The sequence below is a fragment of the Mauremys mutica genome, chromosome 8 (genome assembly GCF_020497125.1).
Source record: "Mauremys mutica isolate MM-2020 ecotype Southern chromosome 8, ASM2049712v1, whole genome shotgun sequence".
Lineage (NCBI taxonomy): Eukaryota > Metazoa > Chordata > Testudines > Geoemydidae > Mauremys > Mauremys mutica.
In genome coordinates this window covers 59060463-59086566 of record NC_059079.1, presented here as the reverse complement: position 1 = coordinate 59086566, position 26104 = coordinate 59060463, and the positions used below count along the sequence as shown (strand labels likewise).

The 26104-nt window shown below is 41.3% G+C and overlaps 1 protein-coding gene across 4 annotated transcripts in view; it reads left to right on the top strand.

Annotated features, from left to right (window-relative positions):
* RASAL2 (RAS protein activator like 2) overlaps positions 1-26104 on the top strand; it is a 279206-nt gene that overhangs the window by 26868 nt on the left and 226234 nt on the right. Inside the window, exon 2 of one of the 4 annotated variants that reach the window (XM_045026717.1) lies at positions 3444-3494. The exons of the other annotated variants lie outside the window; for them this stretch is intronic. Within the exon in view, the coding sequence (XP_044882652.1) occupies positions 3444-3494 (51 nt within the window). The remainder of the gene's footprint in view (positions 1-3443; positions 3495-26104) is intronic. 4 annotated transcript variants of the gene reach the window in all.

The following is a 26104-nucleotide window of genomic DNA, read 5'->3' as shown; positions in this document are numbered from 1 at the left end:
TAACATGCTTGTTAACAGCAAAAATGTTTTAAAATAAATAAACATTATATAGAGATGAGAAATAACAGACCTCAACCCTATTGTCCCTCTGCAAATTTGTGTATACACAGAGTCAATCCCTTACCTCTCTCTAAAAGTGCAAAGTTTCAAAAAAATTCAATGAATAGAAAAGATTGTTGGGGGCAGAATAGATCTGGACAAGTCAGAGAAGAAGTCTGGAGATAAATGTGAGAAGGGAGGGACAGGCAGTAGAAACAAAAGTGAAACTGTTTGAGCAGCATATTCCAGAAGTCTTGAGGTCTTTCTAAGCAGGGCCGGCTCCAGCTTTTTTGCCGCTCCAAGTGGCGAAGGGGAAAAAAAAAAAAAAGATAAAGCTGCAATCGGCGGCACTTCAGTGGCAGCTCTACTGTGCCGCTTCATTCTTCGGTGGCAATTTGGCAGCGGGTCCTTCGCTCCGAGAGGGACTGAGGGACCCGCTGTCGAATTGCCGCCGAAGACTCGGACATGCCGACCCTTTCCATTGGCCTTTCCTTTGCTGGTGCCTGGAGCCGGTCCTGTTTCTAAGTGCAAACCTTACTTGATTTGAGATCTACCATACCATTCTCTCACTAGAAGGGAAAACCTATCATGGCAGCGGATCGTAAAAGAGACCCAGTTTGGGAATAAGAACCATTCAAGAAATATATGTTTGCCAGAGGTGAAAGTAAGCCGGTATGGTCCGGTACGGCATACCGGCAAGAGCCAGTATGCCGTGCCGGACCGCACCGGCTTCCGCGGCGGGGTTTTAAAGGCTCTGGGCTCCCCGCCACAGTGGGCAGCCCAGAGCCCTTTAAACCCCCCCGCCCACGGCTCCAGAAGCCTGGCTGGGGGGTGGGGGAAAGGGATAGCTCAGTGGTTTGAGCATTGGCCTGCTAAACCCAGGGTTGTGAGTTCAATCCTTGAGGGGGCCATTTAGGGATTTGGGGATTGGTCTTGTTTTGAGCAGGGGGTTGGACTAGATGATCTTCTGAGGTCCCTTCCAACCTTAATAATCTATGATTCTATGATCTATGATTTAAAGGGCTCTGGGCTGCCGTAGCTGCGGTCATCCCAGAGCCCTTTAAACCCCCCATCCGCGGCTCCGGCGGCCGGGCTGGGGCCAGATTTAAAGGGCTCTGGGCTGCCACGGCTGGGCTCTGGGCTGCCTTGGCTGTGGTCAACCCAGAGCCCTTTAAATCCCGCCCGCCACTCCGGCAGCCAGAGCTGCGGTGGGGATTTAAAGGGTCCGGGGCTCCCAGCCACCTCTGCAGCTGGGAGCCCCGGGTTGATTTAAAGGCCCTGGGGCTCCCAGCCACAGTCGGTGCCCCAGGGCCTTTAAATCTTGAGAGGCCACGCCTCTTCCGGTTGAGGGCACACCCCTCAGGACTCCGGCAGTACCGGTAAGTCCTATAAATTACTTTCACCCCTGATGTTTGCTGATGATGTTTTAAAGAAAGTCACACCAGTGAACTAGTAGAAGTCACTTAAGCACTTGGATTCAGAGACTATTGAAGTGATAATCTCACTTGTAACAGAAGTTGTTTTTTCTGCTGGTGTAGAAAGAATATTTTCTTCCTTTGGACTAATTCATTCCAAATTGAGAAATAGTTTGGGACCTGAAAAAGCAGGAAAGCTTGTTGTTTGGTTTTTTTTCCTCCAGATTATGAACAAACAGGAAAATGAAGGTGAAGACGATTGAGTTAGCTGCAGAAGCCAATATTTTAAGTTTCTCATGTTGACCTGGCTGCCATAGTCAATTTAATTTTTTTAAATATTTCATTTAACTATTTTAGTTAAAAACAATTTTAACAAAAACAAACCTGATTTTAAAAAAATGAATGTTTAATTAAATTCAAAAATTCATATGCTTGTTTTGCTAAAATATTATGTTTGCCGCTGAAGAAGAAAAAACCAAAATACATAACGTTGTTTTTTTAGTTAAATAAAACAATTTAAATGTCTGTCTGGTGATGTTCTCCTCCTAATATAGAATGGCAAGAAAATCCTCCAAATATTAATGATAGTTCACCTCCCAGTGACTTCATAAATATCTGCTTCCAAACAATCATTCATTTTCTGATATAGCTGTAAAACTAATCTGAAAAGTTTTCAGAATAAATCACTTTTTAAAATGTATAGTGTGTACCTTCTAAAAATGAAACCTACATCTATCTCTGAGTTGTGAAGAATATGTTTTAAGGTTGTAACAGCCAACAAGAATGCACTTCTATGTCAAGTCTTTCTGACCAGTGATTTAAATCATGATTTAAATCAATTTGATTTAAATCAAATCCACCCTTAATTGAAAATGTTTCAGTCATGTTGGGAATAAATTATTTAATGTAGATGGGTCTTAAGTGCTGTGTACAGCAGTATTCCCAATGATTAGTGTTCTCAATATATATTTCGGATATTCATTTTTGACCTCTTGGTTGTCCCGGTGGTCTTCGCAGCATTTTTTCAATAGTGTTCGGTATTGGTTTATTGTAACTCCAGGCACCCAGAAATTAACAAGGCAGGTCAAAAGTGATTTCTGGTTCGTCTGCACTGACCTGCAGGACATTCTGTGGATGGTACTTCACAGAACAATTATCTAAAAATCTGTGAGCTGTCATTTAGGATTGACCAGCTACCTTAAAGCCATTCTGGATCACTTACCTTGAATGCTGAATTTGTAGAGCTTACTTCCTCTTCATAGAGAGTACAAATCTGCCAGTTCCTGCATTTCCCAGCAAGAGGTTTTTTTAGTTTTAATTCCCTTGTCATAAACACAGTAATGAAAGTCGTCCCTGCATCCGTGTCCATCTGTACTGGATTTGCCAGAAAAGCAGTTTAAATGCCAGCCTGTGCTCTCTTCATCTTTTGAAATAGCCATCTCTTGCTCATCTTAAGGGGAGAACTATCAAATTTTAATACTTTCAAGAGTGGATGGCACTGGCTAGATAGAGGTCTAGTATAGGCTGATGGCTATGCAAATTTTCATGTATGATTCCACCCAGTGACCTTGGGCCTGATCTGAAATCTTGTGCTAATTTGTTATTCTCCCTAACTGTTATTTGAATATTAGTCCTTTTGATTACCCTATTGCTGACAAACCCAGGTTTTTCCTCTTTAGCTTTGTAGAGCCAATATACTGTAGTTACAGCTTAGTGAGCTAGATTCTGTCCCTTCTCATGCATGATTAAATTACCAATCAAGTGCCGGTTACAAAATCTCCATTACTTTTGGTGATTTCAGAGGTGATTAAACAAAGATTAATTTTCATATCCCAAGCTGACTTTACGAAGTTGGCGGTTATAAAAATCAACCCAGGAATCAGAAAAAGAATATTTATGGAACCACCTCAAAACCCTTTACACTCACTTTTCGGATTGCAACTGCACTTTTAAAAGTAGTTTTACCCCTCCCCCCATTCTCTTTTTCAGCTTGGGTTAAGAAACTGAAGAATCTTAAATGGACAAGGACAGTCACTGATAGTACGTGAGTTTTAGGACTTGTTTTATTCACACCCACTTGTGTATGCAGAAGATTGGATTTTTTTTATCAGTGAGTTTTCAAGCTCACTTCAGGAGTCCTCTATTTTTCTGTAGGTGTGCATCAGTGTTATTGTCCAGAAAAGAGTACGTATTGGTTTATATAGTTGGTTTGAGACAGTTGTGTGTTACTGTCGTAAATCTAAGTTTATGTGTATACCACATTGCATTAGAAAGCCGAAATAATTAGATGCCTGTCTCATTTCTCTGTAGATGATTGTACAAAGTTATACATTTTCTCTTCCCATGACTACTGGATTTGAGCGAGTGGTTAGTTAGGCCAATTCTAGTTGCTGGTATAGCTATACTTGCAAACCCTTCTAGTGTAGGAGCAACTTATTACTGGTAAATGATTGCTTATAACAGTTTCCCAAGCAAAATAAGCTATAACAGCAAAAGCATTTTTTGGTCATTATAACTGCACTTACACTAGGATCTTTACAGTTTGTTTTTAAATTACATTTCTATAGCAGCAAAGCAACATTGCTATAACAGCAAAAGTTTCTAGTGTATACCTAGCCATAAGCCCCTTTCAGAACTGCTCCAGGGCATGGATTTTATTATCCACATTGCAAACCCAAGACTTGATCCAGTTTAACATCCCTCCTCTCTTCTTTTTAAAAAGAAATTGGAGACAGGAACATCATTTCTTCATTTCTTATAATAAAAGCTATTGCTAAAGTGTTTATTGCTACTTCCAAGAAAAACATCTGTCTGATGGAGGGTACTGGTAATCAAATAAAGACATAAAGTGGCTAAAAATTCTATGGTTAATTCTAAGCAAGAGCAGCAAAACTGAATGGCAGTGGCCATAACTTCATGGGGTTAAAATTTAGCAGATGAATGAAGTGATGCTATCTGGCTAAAATGTTTTTATGCTTTTAGCCACAGTGACTAACTTAATTCAAGAATGATCTGAATTTTTTATTCAAGCATATATTTATATACTGTATCCAGTACACCTCCACCTCGATATAACGCTGTCTTTGGGAGCCAAATAATCTTACCGTATTATAGGTGAAACCGCATTATATCGAACTTGCTTTGATCCGCTGGAGTGCGCAGCCCCCCCACCGCCCCCCGGAGCACTGCTTTACCATGTTATATCCGAATTCGTGTTATATCGGGGTAGAGGTGTATATACAGTGGGTAAAGAGTATATATACTGGATATGTTTACAAACCCCCCCCCTCGGTATGCTTCTTTCCATTTCCAATCTGGGTAGAGTAAAGGACACAGTGTGACTTGAATTCTAAAAGCTTTAACCTTTATTTGTTCTAGTCTGGATTGCATCTGGATATGCTGCCTCTCCTATCTAGGTCATCAGTTAAAAACAGACTCAGGATATTAGTGACCAGAAGGCATTCCCATATGAGAGATGTTTTAGCCTATGTAAAATGGTTCTGATCTCAGTTCTGTTCCTGTTGGTCAGAAACAATGCTGCTGTTAGTCTTAGCAAATGCCAGTGATTGAATGGCAGTGAAGAAAGAACTGCACTGTTATCCTAGGTGTTCTGTCCAGGTCAGGATTGGCACATAGTGTCAGGGCAGCATGTGGAAAGCTTGCACTTGCTACTACCTGTGCTGTCCCTACTCTTAAGAGAAGGGAGTCAGTCTGCAGGGACTGTCAGTTTGACTTCTTTCATGAGTGATAAATTTGCTTGCAGCCTTTTGATGTTCTGTGATGCTATTTATTGATCTTATTGGACTCCTTGTTGGAACAGAGTGGTGGTGTTTTGTTTACCATTCTGTGGCTAAAAGGATAACTTGGTTTTCCCTCCCCTTCTCATTTTCATACGTGTCTGAGTTTGTGGCTTGCCTCTGGACTTGCCCGTTTGAAATCTGAAAAAGTTAAACAGGATATGGGATAATTAAAACTGACTTCACCTTGCAAACAAATCAATGGCAATCATAGTGCCCTTCCCAGAACTGGGTGTGGTGGTTGGACTAAAACGTGTCAGAAATACAAAGAGAACAGAGTCCTACTGTTTACTGGCAGACAAAAAGATAACACTGGTCTACAATTTTTGAGAAGTCATCTGCTTCAGAGATAAAATGTGCTATTTATTATGTATTTTGATGTGCTGAATTCAAATATGACAATTAAAACAACTGATTGGCTACTGTTTCTAAGATATTTAAGTTTTTACATTTTATGTCTCTGTATATTGTGTAGATAGTAGAGTTTTAATCATAAATTGTAAACCTAGGTCTTTTCTTGTGTTTATGGTTGCTTTACATGATATTTCACCTGTCCTGTTTATGTAATACTTTAAAAATCAGCAAAAGGGTTATATAAATAAAATTTATTATGAAACAAACGGCAAAAAACTTTTATGTACATAGTTTAGTCCTATTCAGTGTCTACTCGGCGCTTCTTGGCTTGTCTCTTGTATTCATTAAATGGAGCATCTCTTGTCACTGTCCAGCAATAGTCTGCAAGCATTGATGGGCTCCATTTGCCCTGATAGCGTTTCTCCATTGTTGCAAAGTCCTGGTGAAATCACTCACCGTGCTCGTCGCTCACTGCTCCACAGTTCAGTGGAAAAAAATCTAGATGAGAGTGCAAAAAGTTTATCTTTAGTGACGTTGCAACCAAGGCTTTTGTATTCCTTGAGGAGGTTTTCCACCAACAACCTGTAGTTGTCTGCCTTGTTGTTTCCGAGAAAATTTATTGCCACTAACTGGAAGGCTTTCCATGCTGTCTTTTCCTTGCCACGCAGTGCATGGTCAAATGCATCATCTCGAAGAAGTTCATGAATCTGAGGACCAACAAAGACACTTTCCTTTATCTTAGCTTCACTTAACCTTGGAAATTTTCCACGGAGGTACTTGAAAGCTGCTTGTGTTTTGTCAATGGCCTTGACAAAGTTCTTCATCAGACCCAGCTTGATGTCTAAGGGTGGTAACAAAATCTTCCTTGATTCAACAAGTGGTGGATGCTGAACACTTTTCCTCCCAGGCTCCAATGACTGTCGGAGTGGCCAATCTTTCTTGATGTAGTGGGAATCTCTTGCACGACTATCCCATTCGCAGAGAAAACAGCAGTACTTTGTGTATCCAGTCTGCAGACCAAGCAAGAGAGCAACAACCTTCAAATCGCCACAAAGCTGCCACTGATGTTGGTCATAGTTTATGCACCTCAAAAGTTATTTCATGTTGTCATAGGTTTCCTTCATATGGACTGCATGACCAACTGGAATTGATGGCAAAACATTGCCATTATGCAGTAAAACAGCTTTAAGACTCGTCTTCGATGAATCAATGAACAGTCTCCACTCATCTGGATCGTGAACGATGTTGAGGGCTGCCATCACACCATCGATGTTGTTGCAGGCTACAAGATCACCTTCCATGAAGAAGAATGGGACAAGATCCTTTTGATGGTCACGGAACATGGAAGCCCTAACATCACCTACCAGGAGATTCCACTGCTGTAGTCTGGAGCCCAACAGCTCTGCCTTACTCTTGGGTAGTTCCAAATCCCTGACAAGGTCATTCAGTTCCCCTTGTGTTATGAGGTGTGGTTCAGAGGAGGAGGATGGGAGAAAATGTGGGTCCTGTGACATTGATGGTTCAGGACCAGAAGTTTCATCCTCTTCCTCGTCTGACTCAAGTGAGAATGATTCTGGTGCATCAGGAACCGACAGTCCTTCTCCGTGGGGTACTGGGTGTATAGCTGATGGAATGTTTGGATAATGCACAGTCCACTTTTTCTTCTTTGACACACCTTTCCCAACTGGAGGCACCATGCAGAAGTAACAATTGCTGGTATGATCTGTTGGCTCTCTCCAAATCATTGGCACTGCAAAAGGCATAGATTTCCTTTTCCTGTTCAACCACTGGTGAAGATTTGTTGCACAAGTGTTGCAGCATATGTGTGGGGCCCACCTCTTGTCCTGATCTCCAATTTTGCTGCCAAAATAAAGGTGATAGGCTTTCTTAACCATAGTGGTTATACTGTGCTTTTGTGATGCAAAAGTCACTTCACCACAAACATAGCAGAAGTTATCTGCACTGTTCACACAAGTACGAGGCATCTCTGCTCACTTTGGCTAAACAGAAATGTGTCCCTTTGCAAAATCAAACACTGACAAATAAGAGAGCACAACACTGTATGATTTCTAGAGCTGATATAGGGCAATTTGTTCAGCAGAGTGATGTAAGCTTCGTTATGATTGCATCATCCATGACTTCTAGGAATAACATGATGCAATTCATATCATATATGACGCAATACCAGCTTCAGATTGCATCATTAATTGTTTTGCCTAAAAAGCAAGTACTGTCCAAACCCAGTCATAGATTTATTCATAGATCCAGTCAAAGATGTATTTTAGTCATTTCTGGTTTAAATTGAGATTCCCTTCCCTTTATAACTCACTTATCCTCCGCCATTCCCAAGTCAAGGGTCGTATATACTGACCCAATAGAAAAACTTGAAAACTAGAGCCAATCAACAATTTTAAGCATCATTTTCGTTCTCAGTGACCCAGAATTAGTAAAGTTTGACTACATTTATTTCAGAAGCATTTTGGCTGTAGAGCAGTGTGAAGACTCCCTGTTTGTACTGGGATATTTATGCTCTTATTGCACAGTTTCCATCTCCTTCATTTTCTGGATTATCTAAATGAGGTAATCTTACAAGGATCCTTTAGACTCGTTTTCATATAATTTGAAACATGTTATCAAAGCATCTGCTTTTGACTCAAATGGAAAATTTCAGTGTTTGTGATGACTTTACTTGGAAGTACTTCCTTGCATTTTGTTCCATCCCCTTGTTCAACTGGGAATGAATAAAGTTCTGTAACGTCTAACTTTTAAATTGAGTCCGAAATCTGGAGCAGTCAGAAGAGGAGAAGGGATGGGTGAGCGCTCACAGTAGTGGGAGACCTTTTTTGAAGAGGGAATTCCTTAGCCAATCACCCAAGTATCTTATTAATTTGGCTTATAATCACGTATGTTCTTATTACCATTTCCCTCCACCTCTTTTCCCACTTCTTTCCATTGTTTGTTACTAGGGTTGTCAACTTTCTAATTGCTGAAAACCGAACACCCTTGCCCCGCCCCCTGCCCTGCCTCTTCCCCTGAGGCCCCGCTCACTCCTCACCCTCCCTCCCTCTGCGTCCCCCACCCCACCCCCTGGGACTCACCTGCTGCCTGCAGAGCCCAACTTAGAGGAGCTGACACAGAGCCTGCCCAATCGGGGCACAGCAGGGGGTTGGTCCCCCAGAATAAGGGGCTGAGGCCGGGAGAGGTTTGAAGTCTTTAAGTGAAGAGTGGATGTCTTTCTAAAGGAGCTGCTATAGTTCAAACAGAAGCTATAGGCTTGATATAGGAATTAACTGATGAGGTTCTCCGGCCTGTGTTATACAGGAGATTAGACTAGATAATCATAGTAGTCCCTTCTGACATGAAAATCTATGAATCTATGAAATATGGAGTGGGAGGTGGAACCTGATTGGGGCCCTGGGTATTACTGTGATAAAAGTAAGAAGGAAAGAAAAGCATGAGTGAAAATAGAACTTACGATCATGGCTTTTCTTTGCAATAAATATTATAAATAATGAAATTCACCCCAACCATCTTTGGAGTGCTCTGCCAACAAAATAAAATTACAGAATGCTAGACTTTATACAAAATAGTTAGACAGTAAGTACACTTGAAAAGAAGGGGTGGTTTTAATGTTTCTTCTCTAGAATTTGAAGAAATGGACTGTTGTGAGGAGTCTAGCTCCGTTTTTGGAGAGCATCTTTTCCACATTTGATTATAGTACATGGACCAGGACATAAATTGGAAACTGCATAATGTCCTCAATCTGCAGCAGATCTCCCACTAATGTCAGTGGGAGCTTTGCACAAAGATCAACAGTAGAATAAGACCTTATTTGTTACTAATTTTTTTAGCTGATTTTATTTGTCTCATTCAGCATTACTCACTGGGAAAATATGATCTGCATTAGGACCACTGCTATTCCTACCCTTTTGTTCATTTGTTTTGTTTCTGTCTCTGTGTGCGCCCCTCTGTTTTCCCTCTAAATTTCTTTTCTTGCAGCAAATCTCAGCTTACCTGTGGGATTTACTTGCTACGCATCCTATCTGATAAAATGATCCGGGATGAAATAGCTGACGTAAAAATCATAATTAGGCTTCAGTTAACAGCCTAGTGAAATTATTAAATTAATGAGTACGGGGAGCGAACACCTCCCAAAGCCATTGTCTCGAGTTGTCTGCAGACTCAGGAACACAACACTGAATTGATTTATACTTGTTTTGCATTTGGAAGTGGGGTGGGTTTTTTTGTTGTTTTTTTGCAACCATGAAGGCTAGAAATGTACTCTTTTTTTCAGAATGAAAGCTTGGATTCTGCACAATAGAAATATGGTGGTGTAAGATGAGTGTTTGATATCTCGGGGCTATTGTGATGTCCCAGGGTAGCAAGTTCCAGAATCGGTAGGCCAGGCTTTTGTGCAGTTGTGGCACTCCTAAGTAGTGGATGAATTGAATGATGCTGGAGAAACACTGAGGCTCATGATCATTTGTTGCTAGCATTGTATATTATTGTTTTAAACAAAAGTGCAAATTGTGTCCAAGTTTTTTGTTTTTTTGCACTCTAGTTCAAACCCTCTGAAAATATCAATAAGCAAAGGTGGCAAACTAAGGACAGGAGCTAATAGAAATGAATAAGCAAATCGCATATGACAAGGCTTGCAACAAGGCTTTCCTTGTGGATATTTTTGGTTTGGCTATTGTTTGCCTAGCCTTCACTTCTCAATTTCCAGTAAGAACTCCTTCATTTTCCTCACAGCTGCTGCAGCTTTTTCAGTCCCCTTAAAAGAAGAGAGACAAAGTTGGTTGCTTTTCTTGGAAATACTACATGAAATCTCCACACAATCATACTACTGGGTATGCAAATAGTGTCCTCTTTTCTGCTGTTAGTGACTTTATTTCCATTACACTTCTAAGAAAACATGATTTTTTTTAAGTGAGTATGCTTCCTTTAGTTTTTACGTTTTGAGTTTTCATGTAATGTGGATAGCTCCTTTTGCATGTTTTTGGTTGTGAGGACCACTTTTTGGTGAAATGGTGGAAATACAGAGCAGTCCTGAAGTCACAATATACAAGTAATACTGATGTTCACAAAGGCTCTGTCTATATGTACTATTACACAGCAGAGCCATTTAATAGCGGTGTCTAGGTACATGCTTGCAGTATATGCATGCAAAGTATATTCCTGTGAGCTGTATAGTCCTTAAAGGCAGGAGCTGCATAAAATCAGAAGCAAAACAATTTCAAGTTAAAGGAAAGTTATCCTAGCAAATTCTGACTGGCTTGAAAGTCTAAATTTCACTTACACCATCACCTAAGGAAGAGTTACAAAATGCGAGAGGAAATAGATTCATTTAAGAAAAATTCCATTAGCTTGTCAGGAAGACTTTTGTGTTCCCAGTTGCCTCTTTAAAGGGTGATTTTCATGCTGTGACAAAGTTTGGGCAGAGGGGTGTGTTTGTGGGTAGAACACTTTAGTGTTCTTTAGTTAACTACAGCAGTAATAGTGGAAATTCCTAGACTTGGAGTTAAGTGATATATTTGAAAACTTACCCTATGTGAAAAGTACTTCTTCATAGTTAAATAAAATATAGTCACTTTTTTTAATGGAAATGTGACTTATCCTTCCATAAATAGATAATGCCTCATTAGTGATTAGCACATGGCTAGTCTTTCCTTTTGCCCACCACCACAGTTCTCCAGTAGCATCAACATTTCCCTCCAAAATATCATTGAGCTGCAGTGCATGAGGCTTTATGTAGACTCAGTGTTAATGATCCATAATTACATGAACAAACTGATCTCTGGCAAAGTGTACTTCTGCAGCTCACTGAGTCTTATTACTTTGCATTTGCTGCTCTCAGATAAGTCTGTGCAAGCATAGGATAACCTTCTATACTCAGCAAGTCACAGGATCTCACTTTAAAAAAGAGAGAAAAGAGCCATTTTTTAATTTCTAATGGACATTTTAACAAGTTGTAGCAAACGCCACAACATTGTCTTGTCTCATTCTGTCATTGGTTGATTGGATTGAAAAAATTATGCATCTGTCTTTAAACGGCAATGACTTACTGGCTGGGTATGAGTGTGTGTTGCTGTCTCTGGCATCTGGGATAATGAGTTAACTCAGGGGTCGGCAACCTTTCAGAAGTGGTGTGCCAAGTCTTCATTTATTCACTCTAATTTAAGGTTCCGCATGCCAGTAATACATTTTAACGTTTTTAGAAGGTCTCTTTCTATAAGTCTATAATATATAACTAAACTATTGTTGTATGTAAAGTAAATAAGGTTTTTAAAATGTTTAAGAAGCTTCATTTAAAATTAAATTAAAATGCAGAGCCCGCCAGACCGGTGGCCAGGACCCGGGCAGTATGAGTGCCGCTGAAAATCAGCTCGTGTGCCACCTTAGGCAACCTATGGCACAAGTGCCGACCCCTGAGTTAACTCATGGCTGTGTCATGAATGGACTTCTTAAAATTCTTCAGTAAACAATTGTATTTAAGGCAGACTTTTGCTTTGCTCTCCCTCCAACCCCCACTTGATTGCCAGGTCCTCTATATCTTTTTGGCAATGATAGAAAACTTGAGGAATAATCTTTTCTCTTGTGGAATTAATTCTATATAACTACCTTTTCATAGCATGTATGGGACATTTGTGAAGAGTAGAGATAGGTAACTAACACTTCTGTATTTATGCCAGCAGCAACTGTGCAGGCAAACTTTATTTTACAGGCTAAAGTCTGTTGATGTCTTCTAGCTATATCCCTCAGCTGTTACTAACCATATCCCAGGGGAATGCATCGCCTTTCAGTTTCTCATTGACTCTTACAGCCGTGGCCATTTATAAGTGGGGAATCAAGTTGCATATGAAATTAGTAGTTCAGCGTTCCCTTTTATTTTTAATTTTAATATAGTTTTAATAAACACTATTTGTAGACCTTGAAACATTTATCTGACACTCACTAGCCTGAGGACTTAAGCTTGGTAGCTGGGGTGAAAAATACCTGACCCACCACTTCGCCAGCAGTTTTAAAAGAATTAAATAGTAGCGCGCTTTGACTGACAATGTGGCAAATACATTAAATTTAAAAATGTGGCTTACTACAACTCTAATTTTTGTTGTAACTTCCATTCCTATCTGGTTTCACTCTCCCTCCCCCTTTTCTTTCCTACAATAGGTCATGGTGTATCTCCTCCTGACTCGTTTTCACTTTTCTTCCTTTATTTTGCCTCTACTTGCACTCCCTTATATTTTTCTCTTTCTATTTGGGGGTCTCTGCCATCTTTCCCACTTACTTCAAAATCAATCTCCAACTGATAATGGTTTTTTGGTCTTTTGATTAATAAGATCCTTGTTTAAATTGAAAGGGGGGAGGGATAGCTCAGTGGTTTGAGCATTGGCCTACTAAACCCAGGGTTGTGAGTTCAATCCTTGAGGGGGCCATTTGGGGATTTAGTTGGGGATTGGTCCTGCTTTGAGCAGGGGGTTGGACTAGATGATCTTCTGAGGTCCCTTCTAACCCTAATAATCTATGATTCTATGATCTTCAGGGCAGGGCCAGGCTTCTGCAAAGCCCCAAGCAAGCTTCTGGATTCTGTAAAATAATCTACCATCCCAACCGCTGTCCTGCACTTTGATCTCCTATCTCTCCTACAGAAAGCTTGCAAAAATGTACAAAATACTGAATAGCCAGAGAACTAAACTAAGATGAGGGACCCGGTTGCCTTGGGTCACTGCCTAAGTGTGAAGTCAACTGCTGGAAAAAGGTGCTGTTGAAAATATGTTCACTTTTCTGTTGGGTAGGGAGGGGTCTTCTGGGCATCAACGTACAATAGTGGCATCTGCACTCTTTCTCCACTCTGCCCCAACTTCCTTAATACTGCCAGTTAACATAACTTGCTCTGAGAGGGTTACTGAAGTGCTGGTTACAAATTAGCATTTGAAAATGGCCTTGGATTTACTCCAGCCTTGTTCTGTAGGCATAACTGATGTAAAGAACTTTCCATCTTCATGAAAATGGAATCCAAGAAATCCTCACAACTCAAGGGGAAGATTATTCCTTCAAAAAACAACTTGGCTGAAATATTGTTACTTTTCTAGGAGACATAGATACCCATTGGTAGGTTAGTTTCTTCTACATCACCTCACTTCTTAGACGTCTGTTGCTCTACTTACCCATATTTCCTTCCTTTCCCTGATACTTTTACTTAACTTCCAATTAACCCACTTAAGTAACACACTGAATCCCAATAATAAATCAACAAGCTAGTAGCGTGGTATATAATCACCTTGTTTATTGTAGTAAAGTTAATTTTTACTGATGTACATAGCTTACTAGAAGAATGTTAAGTGAGCATCTTTGTTTATAATTAACTTTTTAACTTCACTTGTGTTTGCTGTCTTTTCTAAAATTAAGCTTTTAGACCCATAGACTTTAAGGTCAGAATGGACCGTCATGATCAGCTAGTCTGACCTCCTGTACATTGCAGGCCACAGAACCTCACCCACCTACTCCTTTTGAGAAGAAGGAAGAAGGTTAGGGTTGGTATCCTTCTTGGCAGCTGGGGGGGGGTGGTTGTACCCCAAACAAGGGCCTGGGGAATATTGCAAAAACATAAAGCAGTGGAAAATTAGTGAATTTTCTCTTTATTAAAAAATTAGAGGTTGGTGGTGATCTTTCAATATATTGTGGATTGTTCTCGCTTGCTTACTGTTAGTAAAATCAGGTAGGTGGCTGTAGGGTTGCATCCTCTGTTACAATGGGATGGATTAGTATTCATGCAAAGATCAGCTCAACAAAGCAACTAGGATAGAACTGTGCAAAGCAACTGAAAACATGAAATAAAGGCTGCTGGATTTCATTTTAAATTATCAAGATGTGTGTCCCCGCTTAATTAATTACCATGATTTCAGTTTTTCATATGAAAATGGTTTCTTTCACACAAATGGTCCAACTTACTTTTAAAGAGAAAATGTGACTTAAACTCAATTTTTTGTTAACAAATTTTTAACCTGTGCAAAAAAATTTGTGTGAGAATGGGAATGTCACTTTTTGCATATCTCTGAGCCAGGGATCTCTTTGTTGAAACCTCAGGCATTAAAATTAGAAGCCCAATGTGTGGATCTGGATGCTATATTCTATTACCCTGGTCAGCAGTACTGAACACTGAAGATACCTGAGTTCATTGGTAAAGTGAGGGCTTTGTGAGTGTATGCTATCTCTGCCAGTTACAAGAGAGTCCAAGTAATACAACTTCTTGTACAGCAGCAGCTGTTTAATAGATTAATGCCCAACAACACTGTATGCCTGTCTTCTGCTGTGATTGCTGCGGAGGAGGAGAATTGGGAAAGAGGAAATAATTCCATGAATGAGTAGGCAGAGAGAGAAAAACCCAAATTCTTGCTGGCTTAAGTAGTATAAATGGAAAGTCCTGTTTTGAAGAAAGGGTAATTAAAGAGCCCAACTTGGTGGTGAAGGAAACCTAAATATGTGGACTCCAGCTGTGTTTAGCTTATTAAGGTGAGCTGTAGCGGTGGCGTTTGAAGAGATACTGTCCCGTTTAAAAATGTATTGATATGTGCAGGTTTGAAAGGTTGCAAACAAAATTAGCATTTTTTAAAAATGTAGTAAGTTCAGATCCTGTCTAGGCTGGAAGACTAATAAGCAGAACTAGTGAAATATTACAAGAGCCATGACTGTGAAAGTTGAGCAGTTGAGAGGGGAAGGAATTTTTGGTCTGCTTAAAACTTTTAAAAAATACTTGATTTCAATGACTAACACTTTTGATAAAGGAAGTCTTTGTTAAAGGCCATGTCTACACTAGAGAGCTTACAGGGCACAGTTATATCGATGTAGCTCCTCTGTGCTGACGGAAGAGCCTCTCCTGCCAGCATAGCACGCAGAGCCCCCCTCATGGGGCCCTTACAGGGGAGGGCAGGGGCTCACACTGCCCTTCTTCCTTTTGAGTCAAAATCACCAGCACTTCTGTTGGTGTATGTCACTCAGGGTGTGTTGTCTCTCCTGCCCCCCAGCTACATAAGTTATACCAACAAAAGTGCTAGTGTAAACATAGCCAAAGATTCAATGGTCTTGTCCTTCAGTTAAGGTACTGAAGCCTGCAATAAACATACCTAAGACTTCCCAGTAGTTCTCCAGCTAAGCCAAGGAAGACCAGACTTGACATTCCCAATATTGCTATTGGAGGGGAGGGGGGTTTTGATGAAGAGAGGAGAAAACAAAAATTAACCCTCAGCCCTTTTTCAGTATAGAATAAGAAAGCAAAAAAGGGGCACAAACCCAATAAAAAAAAATCCTTTGCAGGTCACCTTTAAATTGCAGCTGCTTAATATTATTATTTTTATAGTCCCATCTAGCTCCTGAGTCTAGCACCTAAAGTAGTAGAATTTATTATTTTGCCATCACAGAAATTAAGAAGCAATTACATTTTGGTGTTAGCATGCTGTGGAGCAATAATTGTGTAATTTGATTGGGTTTGTTTTGATTTATTGGTATAATTCACACATTCTTAAGCTTGAGATCCTTTTCCCTAAAAGGAAGAGGAACAGAACATCTTAAAATAAATTTGCCCAAAGGACTGCTCTGACTGCACAATCTCTCTGTTACTACTGTACAAACAAATTTCTTTATCCTGCCTTCCAGCAGAGCCAATGTAGAAGAAGGAACAGGCCATTGAGAACAGTGCTTAAATCTAGCGTGTCCAGCATGTTCTGCAGATGTGCTCACCACTTCTTGAGGTCTAATGTTGATTTTTTTTTAGGGTCACAGAAGTACAGTGCTTTTTTTATTACACCCAAAAAGTTCTCTTGCACAGATGGAGAGTCTCTAGGTTGCAAATCTTTCATATTTGAACTGGACTAAAGGCCATAAAATAGTTATCCATCATAAGGATGGAAGATTCTATAAACTCAGCATCATTCTTTTACCCCTTTTTCTTCTTTCTTCTGTTTTTATTTTGTTTTGCTAATTAATCTTTGTGGTAGAAGCCTCTTATCCAACTCTTTCATGCCTTCTCTTTTGGGTCATCTTAGAACAGTGGTTCCCAAACTTTAATAACCTGTAGTAGTAGTAGTAATAATAATAATAATCCCTTTCACTAAAATGTCAAGTCTCGCGAACCCCCTCCTAAAAATGAATATTTCCAGGGATTTTCTTCTTTACCTGAGTATAAATTATAAAAGTGGTGATCTTGGAAATATAAAATTTCTTTTTATGACATTCTTATTATACACTATTATTATTTATCATTACAGTATTTTTATTACATTATGAAAATGGCAACACTCTTCCAAGATCTCATTTTCATAGCTTGTATCACTTTGAATAAGCCTGTTATAAAACAAGGCTTGTATGTTTCATCAAGGAGTATCAGATGTGAAACAGCATGAAGGTATTTACGAAGCTAACTCAGAGTTCCTCCTACACAAGCATTCAGGTCTTGAGCAGTCCAGGCAAACAGCCCATGTTACAACAAAGCTTAAACTTGTTCTTCATAATTTAAAAAACAATACTAGCTGCATATTTAATTTAAAAAACAGCAAAAAATATCCACCTCCCTTTCCATTTCTTATAAGGAGTCTTGAAGTTTAAATCTCCTCAGTGTGATAGATATGCTTGCTTAGATCTGCTTAGTTCTTGGAGGTCCAAGGGCTCTGGGCTGCTTGACCCGTTCTGCCCGGGGACCATTAAGGAATTTTTTCCCAAGAACCTCCTGTAACATTTTGTGAACTCCTAGGGGTTCACAAACCCCAGTTTGGGAGCCACTGTCTTAGAACAAAATTAGTCACCCTAAGAGGGTGGGGAGTTTTTCCTCATTCTATAAATCTGGGCCTTTTAAGAAATATTTCCCACGTTGTCTCTCCCCAGTCTCCCTCATACCCCCCACCCTTACCTGCACTTAAACTTGTACAACAGATTTGATAAAAATGTGCAGCCCTTTAATTATCCATATTATCTGAAAGTAATTCAACCTGAATAATGAACCACAGTCTGTAGTTTTCAATCAGTCTCCAATACGTTTCCTGTTTGCCTGGATTTTGGATTATTCACAGTTAATGGAGGCAATGAGAACATCAAAAACTCCCTGCAGCCTGCCTTTGGAATGTGCCAGCCTGGCGCACGCTGACGAGCACTAGCCACAAATTCTCTTCCCTCTGCTGATGATAGCTTAATTTCTTTTCAAAGGCACTTCCCGAGTTTCAGATTTCCCATATTCTAAGTTTAGCCTCTTGTCATTTGTCTCGCTCAGGTTGAAACCTGAATAAAAGCAATCCTCAGGGTGTCTTTCCTTGCAGACTCGCTCTAGACTTGGGGTGTCTGAGGCTCTTCCATATCAAAACTCTTTTGCAAACTGTCCATAAACTTATGTGACCTCCCTAGTAATTTCTTAGCTTTATCATATTTTAAAATAATGGATCAAATAGAGGAAAACTAGGTCAGTCAGTTAAGTGTATTGTGCTAGATGGGAATTTCACTCCTTAGTGGAGCCTCTGTGTTTTAGTGTCGGGGGTAGCCTTATTAGTCTGTATCCACAAAAACAACAAGAACTCTGGTGGCACCTAAAGACTAACAGATTTATTTGGGCATAAGCTTTCGTGGGTAAAAAACCCACTTCTTCAGATGCACGGAGTGAAAATTACAGATTCTTACATTATTATACTAAGGGCTTGGCTACACTTACAAATTCGCAGCGCTGCAGCAGGGTGTGAGAAAACACCCTCTCCAACACTGCAAATTGCGGCGCTGCAAAGCGCCAGTGTAATCAAAGCCCCAGCGCTGGGAGCACGGCTCCCAGCGCTGTCGGTTATTCCCCACAGGGAGGTGGAGTACGGACAGCGCTGGGAGAGCTTTCTCCCAGCGCTGGCGCTTTGACTACACTTAGCGCTTCAAAGCGCTGCCGCGGCAGCGCTTTGAAGTGTAAGTGTAGCCAAAGCCTGACACATGAAGAGAAGAGAGTTACCTTACAAGTGGAGAACTAGTGTTGACAGGGCCAATTCAGTCAGGGTGGATGTAGTCCACTCCCAATAATTGATGAGGAGGTGTTAATTCCAGGAGAGGGAAAGTTGCTTTTGTAGTGAACTAGCCACTCCCAGTCCCTATTCAAGCCCAAATTGATGGTGTTAAATTTGCAAATGAATTTTAGTTCTGCAGTTTCTCTTTGAAGTCTGTTTCTGAAGTTTTTTTTGTTCAAGTATGGCTACTTTTAAATCTGTTATAGAATGTCCAGGAAGATGGAAGTGTTCTCCTACTGGCTTTTGTATGTTACCATTCCTGATGTCCGATTTGTGTCCATTTATTCTTTTACATAGAGACTGTCCAGTTTGGCCAATGTACATGGCAGAGGGGGCATTGCTGGCACATGATGGCATATATCACATTAGTAGATGTGCAAGTGAATGAGTCCCTGATGGTGTGGCTGATGTGGTTGTGTCCTCTGATAGTGTTGCTAGAGTAGCTATGGGGACAGAGTAGGCAACAAGGTTTGTTACAGGGATTGGATCCTGGTTAGTGTTTTTGTGGTGTGGTGTGTAGTTGCTGGTGAGTATTTGCTTCAGGTTGGGGAGCTGTCTGTAAGCAAGGACTGGCCTGCCTCCCAGGGTCTGAGAGTGTGGGGGATCGTTTTCTAGGATAGGTTGTAGATTGTTGATGTGCCAGAGAGGTTTTAGCTGGGGCTGTATGTGATGGCCAGTGGTGTTGTGTTATTTTCCTTGTTGGACCTGCCCTGTAGTAGGTGATTTCTGGGTATCCATCTTGCTCTGTCAATCTGTTTCCTCACTTCCCCAGGTGGGTATTGTAGTTTTAAGAATGCTTGATAAAGATCTTGTAGGTGTTTGTCTCTGTCTGAGGGATTGGCACCATCAGAGGACCCAACCACATCAGCCACTTGAACTGTGTTCACACTGCAAAATGATAGGTTTTGAATACGAATCACAGCAGGACTCTGGACACCGCATTCCCCCCCGCCTCCATCCCCCTTCCTGCCAGCAGGGTCCTAGGACCTGGGTCCTGAGTGTTGCTGACTGGAGTCAGACTGATTTGTGTGTGGATGGGAGTGGGGCTTGGGCTCAAACCTGAGTCACAGTCCAGGCTTACTGTGCAGTGTATACATACCCACGAGTCCATGAGCCAAGGCCCCACAGACCAGTGCAGACATATCCCTTTTGTCCCTTCTGGGGACCGTGGTAGAAACGTTTTTTCCCTTCCTCAAAGCCAGAAGGGTAGCAAGGTTTCCTCACAGTGGTTGTTTTCTGAACCTCTTAATCAGTTGTTGAGGGGTCAGTCACTGTATCTAAAGCTTTTCAGTATTGCCACTCAGTGTGGTTTCTGAACATGGGTGAGGCTGGGCATGAGTGCCGAAGATCTCTAGAAGGGAGAGGCACTGGTGCCTGGACTGTGGCCCTGCCCCCTGTTCTACCCTGAGGCCCGCCCCCTCTTGGCCTCCATCCCTGTTCCCACTCAGCCCCCTCCCCCAAGCTGCCCCCTGCTTGTGCTGCTCTGGTCCATCCCTCAAGGCCCCACTGCCTGCCACTCGCTCCTCTCTGCCTACTCCTCTGAAGACACCTCCCCTCCCCCAAGCGTGCACTCTTATTCATCCCTGGCGGGCATGGGGGTCTTGAGGAGAAAAGGCAGAGCAGGGATGGGAAGAAGAGCCTCATGGGCAGGATGCCCCAGACCTAGTGGTGCCCTAGGTGACCGCCTATTCTCCCTATGGCTAAGGACGGCCCTGGGCAGGGCCTTGGGGGAAGAGGAGGAATGGGGCTTTGGGATGGAGCGTGGGCAGGGCCACAGCCCGGGTGCTCCAAAGGCAGTGGTGCTCCAAAGGCAGTGGTGCTCCAAAGGAGTGGTGCTCCTCATCCTCTTTGGGGAGGCTTAGCCTTCCTGGCCTCTTATACCCACCGCCCCTGGTTCTGAAGTTGCTACTTCCATTGCTTATGCCTTTATTAAGTTTAAAATTCATTCACTCCTCTTTCACCTGCCCCCATTGCTCACCACTTTTCCCTTATTTCCCCCCCTGCACACTCCACCTCTTCCTGGCTCAGGAGGTACTTGCCTGCGGCGCCAGGGCTGGGAGTTGTAGCCTCCCGACGCAGGTAGGAGGTGGCCCCAGCTGACTAGGGGCTGGCGCAGGTGATGACTCAGTGCCTCCCTGCCCGCATTAGCCTGACACTGTCAGGTCCTCTTTTTGATAGGACTTTCCGGTTGAAAACTGGACACCTGGCAACCCTAGTTCCCACTTGCATTCTTGTGGTAAATACCCTAAAATTCATTGCCATTAAACTAGTGTGACAGTAACTTTAAAGGCATCTTCTGCAGTTACAGATAATTGGCATATCTTGCAAGTTTTGCTAAAACTAGAGACCAAACACTGAGCTTCAATTAAGTTTCAGAAAGTGGAAAAAGAGATGACCACAGATGCCCTATATTTAGGGGACTTTGGAAATCAGTTTATGGGAATGTGCTACTAATCTGTGCACTCTCATTTGGCAGTCTTGTTACTAATGATGATAACACAAAATGATTAGATGTTTTAAAGGTTTTTTTTAAATGTTTCATTTGTACTTTTTAAAATGGTTGAACGTCATCAGTGGGAAATTTTAGAGTGAACATACTGTGTGTGTGTGCATAACATGTTTTATAGAATCGGACAAACCTTTCTGCTTTGTACCCCTGATATCATAAGAAATGTACTGAAGTCAGTGAGGAAATGCATTGGAAATGCTCAAAGTATTAATGCATCATTGAATTCCTACGGTTGTGTTTACTTGCGGATCAGATTTTCTCTCTCAAAAGGCGTTTTTTTCTTGGTTTTGAAAGCAGCCCCCTACAACCATTTGCATTGTGGGATGCAACTCCTGCTGGCTCTCTTTCACTTTGCCAGCCTTGATATTCTCATTCAAGCTTAACTGGATGTGTTGAACTCTTTCTGTCACTCTGTTTAAGTTAGACGCAATGGATTTGAGAAGCTGTCTTTTCCACTGTAGAACATCTTTCCACAGGCTGGGCATGCTCTGCTATATCCTGTTGTGCTAATTAAACCTCCTTGCTGAACAATGCACAGCAGTCAGATTGCCTCATGACTGACCCCATAACAGAAACTAGTTGTTTACTAGAGAACCACAGCAGGGACACAGATATCCTCTGCTCTTTACACTTCCCTCCACCCCCTCCTTCTGATCACTCATGCCAGAGATCTGATAGAACAATCTTTGAAATTTCCACTCTTTAAAATGTTGTTTCCTGGTCAGTAGGGTGATAAATAGTTATTTAATTGGAATGGGTGTTGCAAAGAATTGTATCTAAATGACATCACTTTAACAGCTGGAGGGCTGAAATAACTACCTGGTGAAATGTACTGGAAAAAACACCTGATGTTTTTAAGGGGTTATAAATGAAAATTAAAAATGTTCAGTTGTCTTCTGACCCCATTAGACAATATCAAATTGTGTAGATCTAGTCTCTGAAGCATTTCTTTACCCTGATGAAAAGTCCTGGGAAGCACAGTGAGGGATTTGACTCATTACTTATATTTAGTAGCATTACCTACTGGATTAGATTCCATTTTCTTCTGAGGCTGAATGTCTGCATTCAGGAAGGTTAATAGTGAAAACGCCCTGAAAAAGGCAGTCAGGGCTTATCAGAGTACAAATGCATGGAAAACACTAGGTCATTGGGCTGGGTGTTGGCTCTTTTTTTCCCCTTCTTCTTCTTCATCAAAAAGTGTATGTGTAGGGGGTGTCTTTCCGTTTTGGTCAAGCTTGCTGAATTTGAGATGCTTGTGGAACCTCAATACAAAGATGACTTCAGACTGTAACAGCTTCTTTGGTTAAGATTCAAGGCCACTGTAACATGCTTCTGGGGTACCCAGAGCTGTGAGCAACTGTGTTAGCTCTGTGTCTCAAAAGAGTGAGGTTTGCTGGAGATTAGACTGTCTGCTTCCTGCCACAGCTGTCTGTCTTCCTCACCAGCAAACTTCTCAAGACGCTACCAGCCTTCACCTTGCCTAGCATATAACAATCAGCGAACTCTGGTCCCCGAGCTCCTCAGAGATGTCTTTCTGCAAAGTACAGCCCCTGTCACTGTACATTTACAGAATATATTAAGTTTGTTGCTCTTTTTTAAACAGCTCACTGCAGCTCATTAATTTAACTGGTGTCTAATGAACAGTCTTGCTTCAATCACAGCACTGAATTGGCTTATGGTAAAAATAAAAAAATTTATTTAACAAATGTCCTAGGTTTAAGCGATATTAAGATGGAATGGTTACAAACAGGTCTTTACCATTAGAGTATTTTTTTTCTAACGTAACAGGCCCCAGTCTTTTGTTCAAGGTAGTTTCTACACAAATCTTCCTTTTCCAGCAATAGCTGGTTATCTCTGAGCCCAGATCCTTACAGAGGGCTGGTCTACCCGGGGGGGGGGATCGATCTAAGTTCACGTAGCTGAAGTTGTGTATCTTAGATTGATTTACCGCTCGTCCTCACGGCGCGGGATCGACGTCCGCGGCTCCCCCTGTCGACTCCGCTACCGCCGTTTGTGCTGGTGGAGTTCTGGAGTCGACAGGGGGAGCCGCGGACGTCGATCCCGCGCCGTGAGGACGAGAGGTAAATCGATCTAAGATACTTCTACTTCAGCTATGCTATTCACAGTGTAAGGCGGGGTGGGGATGTGGAGAGACACAAGATTTCCACCTTGTGCTGCCAAAGCTATAAAAGAGGGTGGAGCAGAACGAAGGAGGCTGCCAGTCATGAGAGAGCCCCTGCTTACCACCTGAGATGTCTGCTGGAACTAATAAGGACTGTACCAGGGGAAAGGCTTGGGCCCAGACTAAGAAGGAGTCTAGTCTCTGAAAGAAGTTTATTGGAACATCTTTGAGGGTGAAATGTTACCTGTTGTATTAGGCTTAGATTTGCGTGTTTTTGCTTTATTTTGCTTGGTGACTGACTTTGTTCTGTCTGTTATTATTACGTGAAACCACTTAAATCCTACTTTTTATACTTAATAAAATCACTTTTTTTATTAATGAACTCAGAGTAAGTGATTCCTGGGAGAGCAAACAGCTGTGCATATCTCTTTATCAGTGTTAGAGGGTGGACAGTTTATTAATTTATCCTGTATAAGCTTTATACAGAGTAAAACGGATTTATTTGGGGTCTGGATCCCATTAGGAACTGTCTCACTGGGTGCTGGAGAGGTAACCTGCTGAGCTGTTTTTAGTTAAAGTCTGTGGCTTTGAGGGTGTGGTCCAGACCCTGAGTCTGTGTTGCAGCAGGCTAGCGTGTCTGGCTCAACAAGGCAGGGTTCTGGAGTCCCAAGCTGGCAGGAAAAACAGGCTCAGAGGTAATTTCAGCGCATCAGGTGACAGTCCTAAGTCCTAAGACAGAACCGGTCACATTGAGGTTCTACTCTACTCTACTCTCAAAAGTAATGGGGCTGTTATCAAAACAGAAACATGAAGGATCTTGAATATGTTTTGGGGGAACTGCTCCTCACCTTTGGATTTGTGTAAAACACAGTACCTTACAGAATATTACAACAGACAGGCTTTGTGGACAAATGCACCTCTGACATTTCTACATCTGAAATAATTGATGTTTAATGATGAAAGCTTAAATACGGTTGTAGAATCTCTCTCATGTTTCAAGCTTAAACTCTGATAGTGCTGTCTTACACAAGATATCCTTTTGAGGTTGATTCATTTTTTAAAATAAAGGCTTTACTTTAATATCTTCAGTTTTGGGCTTATTGAGCCTTCATTTGGCAAGTATTTGATATTCATATTCAGAAAATTAGTGTTAAAGGTGAACAATAATTTCATTTATATAGAAAAAGAAATTCTGGATTTCCTTTCTAGTAAGCATATAAATATATACATCCTAATAGACCTTGATATAGTTGATGACATCTGGCTCTTATAACCTTGTTACAGTTTAGTGTTAGCTCTAATATCTCCTAAACAGGAGAGTCTCTTGAATACATTCATATTTTCTAAATTCTTCTGTACATACATTAGGTGAAACTGAGTTGAGTTGGGAAAGAGGTCTTAGCACATTGGGCTACATATCAACATATTTTGTGAGGTTATAAGGAAAAACCCTGTGAAATTGTAACTAATTATGTTAGAGGAAATGCCTGTTTTAAACCTATATAGTGAAGGTGGTATTTGTAATACCTTTTGTAGACAGCCTATTAGAGATTCATTTGGTTTCTATTTTATTGTACTTGTGGGTTTTTTTTCTTTTTTCAATTTAAACATTTTTGGTAAGACTTGCTTCAGATACCATGGAAGGATTGTTGTGAGGTTTCTAATTCTGGTATCCTATCTCATTTTAAAGAGAACTTTCTCTCTCTAATCTTGCAGCTATTTGCCCTAGAAGGGTAATTCAGTTTTCTTTTACAGCAGTGTTTGACGTGAATTGAGATTCTGATTTTATAGACATTGAATGCTGTAACTGTGGAGGACCTGAGAGATTTAACATGGTACAGGAATCATAAAACTAGGTGATACAAAGAGGAAAACTTTACCAGCCAACTTTGCAAGGTAGAATTAATACTAGGTTATGCAGAGACTATGGCTACACTTGCACTTCAAAGCGCTGCCGCGGCAGCGCTTTGAAGCGCTAAGTGTAGTCAAAGCGCCAGCGCTGGGAGAGAGCTCTCCCAGCGCTGTCCGTACTCCACCTCCCTGTGGGGAATAACGTACAGCGCTGGGAGCCGCGCTCCCAGCGCTGGGGCTTTGACCACACTGGTGCTTTGCAGTGCCGCAATTTGCAGCGCTGGAGAGGGTGTGTTTTCACACCCTGCTGCAGCGCTGCAAATTTGCAAGTGTAGCCATGGCCTATATGTAATTGTCATGGGTCCTTTATCACATCTAATTAGATATAATAAAACTCCTTTGCACTGTAGGATGGATGACCTTAGATATAAAGTTAAGTTCCTCCAGGTGGTTGGTAGACCAAGAGAAGGTAATCCTTAAAAAATAAAAATAAAAGGGGGGCGGGAGGAATGTAGACTTTGGGGATAAATATTTAAGCCATCAGGTTCATCACTGTTCAGTCTTCACTTAAAATCCATTGGTAAGATTTTTCTTCAAATTGAGTTGCTGTCTTGAGAAAGCATATAGATTTGTGAACAGTAAAAACACTGACTAAGGATAGAACCTGGTAATATGGTATACCTCTGCCATTTTAAAGGCAAGGGAAGTTTTCAAGCAATGTGGAGGAGCTACATTCCTTGAGCCTTTCCTTGTACATGTAGTTAATACTTAATCATGCAGTGAGAGACAACTGTGTTGTCTAGACTCTTACTTTCCAATGATCAAAAAAGGCTTCCATTCTATATGGATCAGAAACATTTAGAGGCAAACGCTGATATGGACATTCCAGAGATCAAGGATGAGGAAACTTCCTTGTTGGATGTTTATTAATGTACTTAGTTCTTAATGCTGGATCTCTCCTTAGGATTTATGATACTGTTCTGTCTAGTTTTAAA